We start from the raw sequence: 12688 nt of genomic DNA, 5'->3' as shown, positions 1-12688 counted from the left end.
TATTTTTTTTTTTTTAAAGAGAGAGTAAGAGAGAGAGGAAGAGAGAGAGAGAGAGAATCTCTAACATTTATTTTTTAGTTCTCGGTGGACACAACATCTTTGTTGGTATGCGGTGCTGAGGATCGAACCCCGGGCCGCACGCATGCGAGCCACATCCCCAGCCCTGTTCTATCATTTTCTAGCAACCACTGCTGCATTGAAGCCCACAGACATTCTGGCTAATAATCTTTTAGTATATCCTATTTTCTCTCTCACCCCCATTTGTAAAACATTTTAGAATTTTCTTTTTATTCTTGATATTCTGTTTTTTTTCATAATGATGCGCTTTGTTATGATACTTCTTATTTTTGTGGCATTTCGGAGATGTATTTGAATTAGCATAGTTATGTCCATTGAGGCTGGGACATTCATTTGGGCCTTGGGTTTCTTTCATAATGCTTTATCATCTTTTTTCCTGATCTTTTGTTCATTCCTGTTATTTGTATATGATCTCTCATTTTTGATTCTCTCTGTCTTTGGTTTTTCCATTTCTCGTCTCTTTATTTAGTTCTACTTCTTTCTGCTTATAGGTATTTCCTCAACTTTTTTTTTTCTAATCCTTCTATTACTTCCTAGATCATATTTTTCTTAAAGAGACTTCTCTTTTCTCTTAGCATACTTTAAAAATGTGTACTGTCTTTCTTAACTCTTTCTGAGAATATTTTCATCTTTTTTATTTTTAACATTTTATTTGTTCCTTTCATTGGTTCTGCTTACCTGGTTTTCCTTTTTTTCTGCTCTGCCCAGTCTTCCAGGTGAGGGGATATTCTCAATTGTCTGGCTCTTACAAAGCAGTAAAAAAGAAAAAAAAAAGGGGGCACTAAACAGTCTTTTGGAGCTCAGAGGGTGGGGTAAGACTACAGAAAGGCATCCTTCCCTGTAGTCCATTATGGGGCTATAGTGGTCTGGTCAAAATGGCCTGTTTATGGCCCTTCTTTTGTACTCTTGGTATTTCTACAGAGCAGTCTTTGGTCTTCTCTCCCACCTCTCACTCCACACTCCTTGAGAACAATTTTCTAAGAGTACACGAACCCCACTGAGCCAATGGGCATGGGTGCTGAAGCAAACTCAAGGACCAGGACATGATGTTGCAATGTTGCAGATGGGTATTCTCCCCCTGCATGGAGCACAAAGCTTGGGGCTCAGTGGGGTGAGGCCTGAGGAGGTGGTGGAAACTCCTTTCACTCTCTTGGGCCATTTACTATTCCTCTGTCCTTTTTCAGTTTTCCAAGATTTTCTTGGCACTTTTTATCTACTAATATTTCTGCATTTTTTTTAAGTCCTGGGGATTGATGGGGATTGAACTAGGGGTTCTCTACCACCAAGCTATACCTCCAAGCCCTTTTTACATTTTTATTGTTTCGAGGCACAGTGGTGCACATCTGTATGTAATTCCAGTGACTCCATAGGCTGAGGCAGGAGGATCGCTAGTTTGAGGCCAGCCTTGGCAACTTAACTTTGCCAGCTTGTGCTGAGTGGAGGAACTTTCAAGATAAAAGAGCTAGGTCTCCTGCCATCAGAGGTGGGAAACAATGTCAAGACTAGTTAATTTATTGTGCTGGTAGATGAAGAAGGGTCTGAGGTAATTCAGAAAGTCTTCCTGACTTTAAGAATGTTTTCTCTCTCCTCTTTTGTCTTCATAGTACTGGCCACCATCAACTTACAGACACGAGAGGAGCTGCAGTTAATGAACACCTTTCTCGTGAATGTCCAGGTAAGGCTGGCACAGGGAAAGCTGTACAGATTGTTCAGCAAGTTCAGAGATTCTATGCCTGCCACTTTGCTCAGCCCCCCCCCCCCCCAGTGGGGGAGAAGGATCTGGGCTTTCTCAGTCTTTCAGCTCATGGTTCTGTTGCTGCACACCTCAAGGGAAGCAGCTCATAAACTACTCCAAAGGATTGCTGTGCAGGTGGATAAAGCATGAGTGAGATCTGCTACCTTTTGAGAAAGGGACCTTTGTGTAGTCCTTGAATTTGTGGACTCTGCGAGCCCCAGACTGCTCCAGATTAAGGGGGAAGAGAAACTCTTCCCTGTGCTGTACCATATGAGGTATCTGACCTTAACCTAGAAAGATTATTATCATTTGCAAGGCAAGAAGCCTGATCCATTCCAGGTAAGGAGGAGAGAGAATAGTTCCTATCTGTATCCGAGCATCGTCAGATTGATGGTCATGTACAACTCAATCTGCTACAATTGATCTCTTGGGTTTGTATCTCCCCTAAGGAGATTGATGTGATCTGGTCCAAACTGCGGCCTGTCCCCAGAATTGAGAAGCTGCTTCTTTCACTCTGACTTATTAGAAGTTGTGAATACCCCCATCTGTTGCATATTCACATTGATCCCCAGATAATAGTGGAGCTATTAGAATGTCTGTATCAACACTGGGGAGATGCAAAGTTTTTTCAGTTCCAGCTATTCAAGCATGGTGCTGGAAGAATGAGGCCCTGTAGGATGAGGGCCATATGTATGTGTGTGTGGTATGGCTACTCCTGGAGCATAGATAATAGCCAGAATGGGTGGAAAGGTTCCTTGGAGGAGATGGATAGGGCCTAACCCAAGGTGGACTTCTGTTGGAAGAGATAATGGATACAGATGGATTGAGGTTGAATTCCTTTCTCCTCTAGTATTTCCTGAGTGCCAGCTCTGTGCTTGGAATGTTGTTAGAATCTATTACAGGGTCTGTTCTCATGGAGTTTGTACTTGGGAGGAGAGAGACATATGGAATATGCAATCTCATGATGACTAAATAGAAGTGTTCTTGAGTGCATTATACTGTGAACTACCCCCGCACCCATTTGGCATCTCTAATATGTGACCATGGGCAAGTCACTTAACTTCTATGTTTCTCTTTCTTCTTTGGTTAAGTAGGGTTAATGAGAGTCTCAACTCATAGAATTGTTTGTGGATTCAGTGAGATTTTTTTTTTTAAGTACCTCATGGCAGCTGATAGAAGTATGCACCTTCTGCTGGTCATCCTGGAAAGGTAGCCATGCCTGTGCCATCCATGCCACGTTGCCTTGTCAACAGAATGGCACTGCTAATGGACTTTCTTCTGTACATTTTAAGAATGTTTGCTTTCCTTAAGGAAGTAGCCTTGGGTATTTTCTTGTTTAAGTCAAGGGCTCACTTGAATGAACACTATAACCCCAGCTCTGGCTAACTGGGGCATACAGTAGCACTTCACTCATCCTTATGTTCATGCCCAATGATGAAGGTATTTAAAATGTTTCTGTAACACTTCCTGTATGCCAGGCACTATGTACTAAGGGATTTATGTGTGCTGTCTCTTTCAGCTCTCCCACTAGTCATAGGCACTAGTTACTGTTATTACTGTTTCATGGTTAAGAGATAGACCTGGAATGGATAAAATACCCATTAAGTGATTGGTTAGGAGTTATAGGTATGATGAAGATCTCCAGGTCTTCACGTTTACAGTGCAGTGACCTGGGTCATGATGGAACCCTCCTTCCTTGCTCCTGGCACTTGTGAATCAAGGAGTCTACACTTGGCACTGGAGAATCCTGAGATGTGGGACTTAGTATCTGCTTATTCCTTTTGGGTGACTTAAATATAGTGCAGTATATGTTCTCTCTCTCTCTTTCTCTCTCTCTCTCTTTTAAGATATTTTTTAGTTGTCAATGGATCTTTATTTATTTATATATGATGCTTAGGATTGAACCTAGAGCCTCACACATGCCAGGCAAATGCTCCACCACTGAGCCACAACTCCAGCCCCCAGTATATGTTCTTTTTGGGGGAGGTAGATGACTTGTGCCATCCATGCCAAGTCACCAATCTTGCTTTTAAAAATGAATAAATATTGTTACTACTTTGGCTTTTATCTGGGAATGGCTGTTATGTTATATACAGTGGATTATAAGTTTGCTTTATCACTATGCATCAGATTTCATTGCTCTAACTGACAGAGGGGATATTTGATCAATTGTCACTGAAGGAGTAATGAGGACTCCTTAGTACAGGGCCTGAAATTCTAGCAAATCAGTCCTTATATTTCCCCTGGTCCTGCAAATGATCTCTGCATGCTTGAGGCAGTCATGCATCCAAATCAGTATTCTAAAATAATATTTAAGACTTGCTGAATGTCCCACCCAAAGTATGAATATACACCGTGACTTGAACTATGACTAGCTATGCTGTAAGGCTCTGATTTTCTGATCTAGTTTTGCCAGCTACTGTTTAAACTAAGCTAAACCTTAAAAAAATGCCCACGCTGCAGCTGCCTGAATCTCCTGGCTAAAAAGAAGCAGCAACTCAGAGGGGTCTGGATCTATGGTACCTCTCAGGTATGAAGTCATAATGGATACAACATTCTCCTTTCCTGGAAGGGGATAAGGCAAAGGTTGGCATGATCCAGAAAGCATCCGAAGCTAGGAAAAGTCTTTCAAAACAGATGCTGAATGCTAGTGAGACCTAATTTTAATACATTAGCATCCACTGTAAGCATTTTTAAAAGCATATTAAGCATCAGAATGTACTATGTCAACTTTGGTTGTCTATTCCACTCTATACCTCGAAGTGTGGAGGCCAAACATGGTGGGTGAACCATCCTCGTCTGTGCTCTGCTCCCACTGGCTTCTCAGGAAAGGGGTGTAAAGCCAGGGAAGAGGTGGGAGAAGAGAGGTCCTGGGCTCCCCTCCAGGAATGATGTTTCTCTTTTCCTTTTGGCCAGCTTGCCTGTCTAACTCTCATTTTGTGGTACCCAGGGGATTCAGCCTAAGATGGTGATGGAGTACTGGACAGGGTGGTTTGACTCATGGGGAGGCCCACACAATATCCTGGATTCCTCTGGTGAGTACTTGGCATTGGCTATGTCCAGCATGTTTGTTAACCTAAGAAGGAAGAATGAGTTTTAAATAATCTGCTAGTTGATATATGGAGCTTGTACAAGACTACATGTAGTGTGCAAGACTTCTAGGATCATTTGTGTTAATAGTCAGCTATTGGTATTTCAGAGTCATTTGTCTTGACACTTGAAATAAACAGTAGGACTTTCCACATTGCTTTTGTATGTTTTATGTTTTTGTAATTAGAAAAATAATGCATACCTATTTCAAACACAGAAACTATAGAAAAGTATAAAGAAGTAAAAATCTCAGAGCCCAGAGAAAACATTGCAGTTGTTTTTTAGTTGATTGGGGTTTAGACAGTGTAGTCAGATCCTGATGACCCTGTCACCTACTTATGCCAGTTAATAACACAAATTGACAGCTTTCTATAATATTGTACATAGATTTATATCACCAGCTTAAAGAATGCAAAGAACCCCTTTGGATTAATAACTGTACAACCATTTATTGACCTAGTCTCTTATTGATACATGCTTAGGTTGTTTTCAGTGGCTTTGGTTAATTGAACACCATATCACTGATCATCCTTGAACATTCAGTTTTGTATACTTGGTATATTATTTTTCTATGGATAATCAATAGAATTATTATATTAATGCAATTTTAATGTGTATTTGTCAAACTGACCTCCAGAAAGATAGTAGCAGTTTTTACTCACCATTATTAACTGATAGTACTTATATCCTACAGATTCATCAACATCCAATATTAAAATAATTTTTAATATTTACCAGTCTGACAGGTTATTGTTTAGTTTGCATTTCTTTGATTTATATTAATAAAATACATACCATTTATTTTTTTTCTTCAATATTATCTCTTTATGTCACTGGTTCATTTCTTAATTAAGGTAGGACTGTGGGAGGCAGTCAGAATGGTATCTCTGATAATAAGCACTATCTTTTTTGCATTTTTACCAAAAGAATAACTTCTGGGACTCACACTGGCTGGCAGGGGATGCAGGCCTGTGTTGTAGGTTGTTCTTATGGTGGTTAATAGACTCAACTAGAATTTAAATGCAACTAGAGGCCCAAGCTCCAGACCATGAATTCAGGCCCACTTCTCTTCCTTGTTTCCTAATCTTCTGTAGTTGGAGCATTAAAACTGAAGGGCAGAGAGATGAAGTGGACCTTGAGGAGGCTTAGGAATAAGAGTATCAAAGGGAGTACTTAGTACTAAGTACTTGACTTAGACTCTAACTCACACATCCCTCCTTCTCCCTCCTTTTGTAGAAGTTCTGGAAACAGTGACCGCCATCGTTGATGCTGGCTCATCCATCAACCTCTACATGTTCCATGGAGGCACCAATTTTGGCTTTATAAATGGAGCCATGCATTTTCATGAATATAAGTCTGATGTCACTAGCTATGGCAAGTATTCTCTAATACTGGTTCTTCCCAGCATCTTCAGGGCTGGGGCTTTTTGGAGAGTCCTTTAGGGACAATATCTGGCACCTTTAATGATTTTGATTATAAAGTGCTTGGGGAAGGTAGAGGCATAGTTCGAATTGTCACTTTTAAAGTTCCAGGGCAGCACTAGACTCAAGATGCTTGGTGCTTGTGAGCCAGCTCTTTGGAGGAAGTGTACTAGAGAAAGGGAAGGGAAGGGTCTGTGGTGATGGGCAGCTTCTCCTCACTGCTCAGGCTTTTGAGAATGTGTGGCTGAAGTGTCCCCCCTTCAGATTGAGAGTCCCCAAAGGGTAGGAAAGATGCCTCATTTTATCTACCTGCAATTAGAAATTTAGGTTCATGTTGTGATTATGGGTAACTTTTGTATTATTTTATAGGGTCTAGAATTTATAGTATTTTGACTGAGTGGTTCATACTATTGGTGATTTGCCTTCAAAATGGCTGGGCCAAGAAGCCTACTACCCTACCCCAGCTTCTCTCTTCTTTGCTGCGGTGTTTATTATTCCAGGGATAGGAATGACTATGACCAGTTCATGGATATCTTTCAGACTATGATGCTGTGTTGACAGAAGCTGGAGATTATACAGCCAAATATTCAAAGCTTCGAGAATTTTTCGGCTCCTTCTCAGGTACCAGCTAGCAGTTTAATACCAGCAAGAAGAGGAATGAAGCTCCCACTTGGCAAATTGCTTTTGTTCTCAGCCCTTTGAAGATTTACCTTCTCACAGTCTCATCTCAATCCTAGTTGACCTGTATGCAGGAACATTCTAGACAAGGAGGATTTATATATTTATAGTGTGCATCTTGCCAGTTTCACCTTTCTATTATAGAGGCATTAAGACTCCTTATCTCATATGGAAGACATGAGAAAGCCCCACACTTCCCCTAGGCATTGTCTCCTAGAACCATCTAAGCATATGCTGAAATTAGTCTGTTGTTACTACTGGTACCAGGATAAAGGAGCATATGGGACACATGGATAAAAGATTGTTGGATGCAGTGACATTTGGGTCCTTTAGGGATGTCTGTGTTGTCTGTCTGTTGTAGATGCCCCTCTACCTCCCCCTCCTAAACCTCTTCCCAAGATGACCTATGAGCCATTGATACCGGTTTTCTACCTATCACTGTGGGATGTCCTCAGTTTCATAGGGGAGGTGAGTACTGTGGGCCAGGGAAGCAAGGACAGTCACTGGGAGGGTGAGCAGGGCCCAGAAACTCTCCAAATGGATTGGGAGGTGCTGGGAAGAGCAAGGCCAATTCTAGAAGGCTTAGAGATCTCCTTTCCAACTTAAGAACTGAGTGAAGAAAACAAACTGGTGCTAGAGTGTGCAGTGGGAAGGAACAAGAGAAATCGAAAACAATGGGAGTCTTCCTCCAGCTTGGAGCTAGAGCTATATTTCTCTAGGGGCAGAAGCGGGGGAAGAGGCAGAGGAATGCACTGAATCCTCCTCTGTGAAGAGGGGGCACCTCCTGCAGCTCACTAAGGGATGTTGTAATGCAAAAATGACAGTGTCTTAAGGAGTTAGATATCTACTAGATTGCAAGGCTTTCTTCTCTCATGGCATTCCCCTTTCCTTGTTTTCTCATCCCTATAACTCTGGAGAGCCATAGGTTTAATGCAATAAGTCATAATAGAAAAAGGAGGTTAGAGCTCCTCCTACAGCTTCTCCTCCAGTGTGCTTCCTTCCAGGCCAGACCTGTTTGCTACTTCATGTGCCAGGTGGTTTAGGGCAAGGCAGCAAGCCTGGCCCCTATGCTTTTCTGCTATCTTCTGTTGCAGCCAATCAAGTCTGAAAAGCCCATCAACATGGAGAACCTGCCAGTAAATGATGGGAATGGACAGGCCTTTGGGTACATTCTGTATGAGACCATCATCACCTCATCTGGCACCCTTAGTGGTATTGTACGTGATCGGGGACAGGTAGGAGCATCTCTTCTTGATTCCTGGACCTTTTAGTGACCAGCCTCTGTATTATATATCTTATTCTCTCTGCCCTCAGAATCAGCTATTGCCAGTATGTAAAGTTGCCCATCCCTGTCATCTCGGTGACACTTCAGCTGTGACCATGTACATTCCTTCCTCCATGCCTGGCTAAGCCCCCTCCTAAGCATGCACACACATGGTATAACCTATTTGTTTCATCCTCCATCCTGTTGACCATGGATGCTTTCTATCTTCTCTTTGGCAGGTATTTTTGGACACAGTATCCATAGGATTCATGGACTATAAAACAACGAAGATTGTTATCCCCTTGATTCAGGTTTGTTATCCTAGGGAGCAGGGTGATGGCTAGCCCCAGCTGCTTCTAAGGAATTTTGGTGGGAGTCAAAGAGGAAGGCCTGGAAGACAGGAGCCTCCTAACCACAAGCTGTGGATGGAGAGGAACGAGCAATCTTTCTTACTAGCGGGGCTCTTACTCCCATCCTCAGAGCATAGGGAAGAACTGGGGTCCACAAACCAACTCCCAGGTGCAGCAGTGACCTCATAGTTGGGTATCAGGCGATCATCAGCCACTATGTTCCTAGCAGGGTTACACCTTTCTGAGGATCTTGGTGGAGAATCGTGGGCGAGTCAACTACGGGAATAATATTGATGATCAGCGCAAAGGTAGGTCCTAGCACAAGTGAGAAGAGGTGCCACTGCTTCTCAGACAGGGTTTTCCCCTTTCCATATAGCACATCAACAGGCCATAGAGGTCCATTACAGGGAGATGGGCCATGGAGGCACACTGCAAGGAAGTGGGCCAGGGAGGCACAGTGCAGGGAAATGGGTCTTGGAAGCCCACTGGAGGGAAGTGGATCATGAAGGTACACTGCAGGAGGCGGAAGCTGAGTTGACCTATATGTGAGACAAGGCAAGTGGGTCAGAAAAGCCTAGCTGACCTTTTCCCCTATAACACTCCATGCTTGTATTTTCTGTGTGCTCATGAGGAAACCCCATGAACAGTGAGCTAACCTTAGTCCCTCTCTGGGCTGAAGTCTGCTTTTTTGGGTAGTGGGTAAGGATCAAGGAAAGAGATTTCTAGAAATCCAAAGGAGGGTATAGGACCAGTGCCTTCTTAGGTCTCCACACTGAAATTCTTTTCTTCATCCATCTCAGGGAAATCCATAAATCATTTTTCAGTGGTGAGGAGGAGGAAGCAGGATATAGAATAAACCAAATGCCTTTTGTCCACATGCTCTTCCAGGAATATCCCACCAATTCACTCTCTTTTTCTGGCCTTCTAATCTTTTATGCCTTAATTTAGATCTTTCTTTCTTTTATCTGTCTGTCTAAATGTTGGTGTTTTAAGTAAGTTATAAAAAAAAGAAAAGAACTCAGATAAAATAAATCCTGCTGTGTTGAGGAGGACTGATGACCTTCCAATTCTGTCACAGCCATTTGTATTTGTAGTGGAGGAAATTTGCGCATCTCTCCCTTGGTCAGATTTTCAGCAGAGAGCCTTCTGGTAGCCTGCCAAGGATATGATGTGATGAGACATTGGGGCTTCTCCTCTGGAAGGGCCTCAGAATAGGTTCTAGCACTATCCAGGCCCACTTTGTCTTCCTTTTCTTGAAATAGTTCCCCAACATTCCTCTCGGTGCCTTTTCTGACATTTTATCTCTGGGCACATCGTATTTCTTTTGTTCTCCTAGGGGTTGGAAGGACCTTCCACTCTGACCCTTATTGCCAGTCTTTGCTCCTCCAAGATGCTCATCAAGTGTGTCCTGACCCTCATTGTGGAGTTCTAGCCTCTGGATCATATACGATATTTATAAGTCACAGACTTCCACTCTAGAAATGCGCGCGCGCGCACACACACACACACACACACACACACACACACACACCTTGTGGGCCATTTAAAGTCCCCGTGAAGCCTATTTACCTTTACCAGATTCTCAAAATTCCTAGCCCAGCAGCAGCTCCACTATCCAAAGTCCTTGGGGGCTGCTGCACAATCTATAGAGCTGACGCAAACCCCAAGGTGCTGATCAGTAACTATTTGGGTGTATACAGTTCTTCAGTGTTGGATACCCAAATGATATTGCCATTTTCTCACAATTTCAAGAAAAACCTGTCTTTAGTTCAAGGTTGTGTAGAAAATTTCTGACTAAATTGTTAGGTTTATTAGTCTGACGAGATCCTACTTGACACTACCTTAAAGCTAGGCCCGAACCTTTGGCACCTCTTGTTCATGCAGAGTTTCCCTCAGAGAGAGGTCAGAGTTTGTTTTCACCCCTGTGAGAGTTCAGCTTTGTCACTATCGTCAGATGTATTATTCTTCCATGGTAAATTCCAGGGCCTGGCATATAATATTCTTGTTTATTATTATGTCCCTTGGCATCTCTGGCGGGGGGGGGGCGCTTATACTACAATTGCTGAGCTCCTTAGGTAGTATATGTTTCAGGAGAAATCTTCCTTGCTTTGAGCTCCCTCTTCCTGGAAAAATCTTTCTAGAAACTTTCCATGCATGGCCCTGGTCATAACTAGGTCCTCTTCCTTTGGACTTGCTCATGTTTCTTTGCCTCCTTCCCACAGGCATAATTGGAAATCTCTATCTGAATGATTCTCCCTTGAAAAAATTCAGAATCTACAGCTTAGACATGAAAAAGAGCTTCTTTCAGAGGTAGGTCCTTGGCCCCACACCAGTTGTGTGAGCTCATAATAATTTGCAGCAAGAGCGAGCACAGCCCTATCCTCACCCCACCAGGATCCTGCAGATTCTAAGACTCAGAGGCCAAGGTGGCTTGTCCAAGGTAAGGGACAGTACAACCATTAGAACTTGCATTTGCAGACTAGAAGAATGCTCATTATATTACCTTGCTGCCCTTCTTGTGTTTTGGTTAAGTAGTAGGGAACTTGGGAGCTTTAAACAAAGAAGGGACATTTCTTAGGAATTACATATAGAACTGAACAGATCTAAGAAAGTCCCCTTTCTCCCTTTCCTGCCCTGTTCTATCCTTAGGTTCAGCATTGACAAATGGACTCATATCCCTGATGTACCTACATTCCCTGCTTTCTTCTTCTGTGGCTTTGTAATTGGCTCTTCCCCTTCTGACACGTTTCTGAAACTGGAGGTTTGTAAGCCCCCTTTACCTTTCCGCGATTCTTTCTTCTGTTTTCTCAGAGGGCTGACTCAAATACCATTGTGCTTGGCCTTGATGGAGTACTATATAACACCTGCCTTCCAGGGCAGCAGAGGGAGCTCAAAGCAGAACCACCTGATGACACTTATCAGGGCCCAGGCTCCTAATCCAGCCTGGGATTGTGTGTTCTGCCTAGAAGGCTCAGAGCTAGTGGAGATGAGGTGGAACAGGCCACCTGTTAGTCTCCGTGGCTGTTGAACATTGGCTCACTTTGGTCTTTTGGAAACTGAGTGAAGAACACTTCTTTTTTGGCAGTGGGTGAGTATCAGGGATTGAGCTCAGGGGCACTCGACCACTGAGCCACATCCCTAGCCCTATTTTTGTATTTTCTTTTAGAGACAGGGTATCACGGAGTTGCTTAGCACCTCACTTTTGCTGAGGCTGGCTTTGAACTTGCGATCCTCCTGCCTTAGCCTCCCAAGCCACTGGGATTACAAGCCTGCACCACTGTGCCCTGCGTGAAGAACACATCTGATGTGTCTTCTCTGCCTTCTAGTGTGACTTTGTCATCAGTGGCTCTCATAGTAGACTAACACACTCTCTACTCTGTTTGAAGGGCTGGGAGAAGGGAGTTATATTCGTCAATGGCCAAAACCTTGGACGTTACTGGAACATTGGACCCCAGGAGACCCTCTACCTACCAGGTCCTTGGCTGTTCAGAGGAAACAACCAGGTGGGCACACTTCCAGCCTCCTCCTGTTTTACTCATAACTTCCTTCCCATCCTTGCACCTGGCATCAGATTGCCTCCCTGGGAGCCCTTTGGGAGAGGGCAGAAGTTTCAGCTAGCCTATTCCTTCCAGAGTTGTTGTTCCTGTTCCTCCCAGTCTGGTTCCCAAACCCATCCCTTCCATCCCTCCTGGCTTCCTTGTCTGGCTCCAGGACAGACCTCATAACTCAGCCCTTCTTTTCCCCACAGATCATCATTTTTGAGGAGGTGATGGCAGGCTCTGTGATACAGTTTACTGACACCCCTTACCTGGGCAGAAACCAGTACATTCACTAAGCAGCAGCCCTGGCACCTCCTGCCTGGTGAGCTGCTGCCTCCTCCACTCCCCTACAGGAGTGTCTCTGTAGTAGCAACCTCAGGGAGCCCAGAACTAATTTACTCCGTGCTTCAGTCTGAAACTCTAGTCCTGGGAATACTGAAAAGAAAGATGGAATGACCGTGGGGCCCTCAGACCTGGATGGCTTCTCAGCCTGGTTCCATGGATGGAGCCTTTCCCTGCTCTTCTGGAAGAGG

General features: G+C 43.6%; 1 protein-coding gene across 2 annotated transcripts in view; it reads left to right on the top strand.

Moving 5' to 3' along the window:
• GLB1L2 (galactosidase beta 1 like 2) overlaps positions 1-12451 on the top strand; it is a gene marked incomplete at both ends in the record, with an annotated part of 37389 nt that extends 24938 nt beyond the window's left edge. The window contains 12 exons of one of the 2 annotated variants that reach the window (XM_081262454.1): positions 1683-1753; positions 4764-4848; positions 6140-6277; positions 6865-6945; positions 7364-7470; positions 8097-8237; positions 8506-8577; positions 8846-8924; positions 10839-10926; positions 11266-11377; positions 12003-12119; positions 12365-12451. In XM_081262454.1, the coding sequence (XP_081118580.1) occupies positions 1683-1753; positions 4764-4848; positions 6140-6277; positions 6865-6945; positions 7364-7470; positions 8097-8237; positions 8506-8577; positions 8846-8924; positions 10839-10926; positions 11266-11377; positions 12003-12119; positions 12365-12451 (1178 nt within the window). Of the gene's footprint in view, positions 1-1682; positions 1754-4763; positions 4849-6139; positions 6278-6864; positions 6946-7363; positions 7471-8096; positions 8238-8505; positions 8578-8845; positions 8925-10838; positions 10927-11265; positions 11378-12002; positions 12342-12364 lie in introns of those variants that run through there. The other variant, XM_081262453.1, reaches the window with a different exon arrangement.
• Positions 12452-12688: the final 237 nt, after the last annotated feature.

This window comes from Spermophilus citellus (genome assembly GCF_964194105.1).
Source record: "Spermophilus citellus genome assembly, chromosome: 2".
Classification (NCBI taxonomy): Eukaryota; Metazoa; Chordata; class Mammalia; order Rodentia; family Sciuridae; genus Spermophilus; species Spermophilus citellus.
Note: the sequence above shows the minus strand (reverse complement) of the source record. Positions and strands in the feature narration are given on the sequence as shown.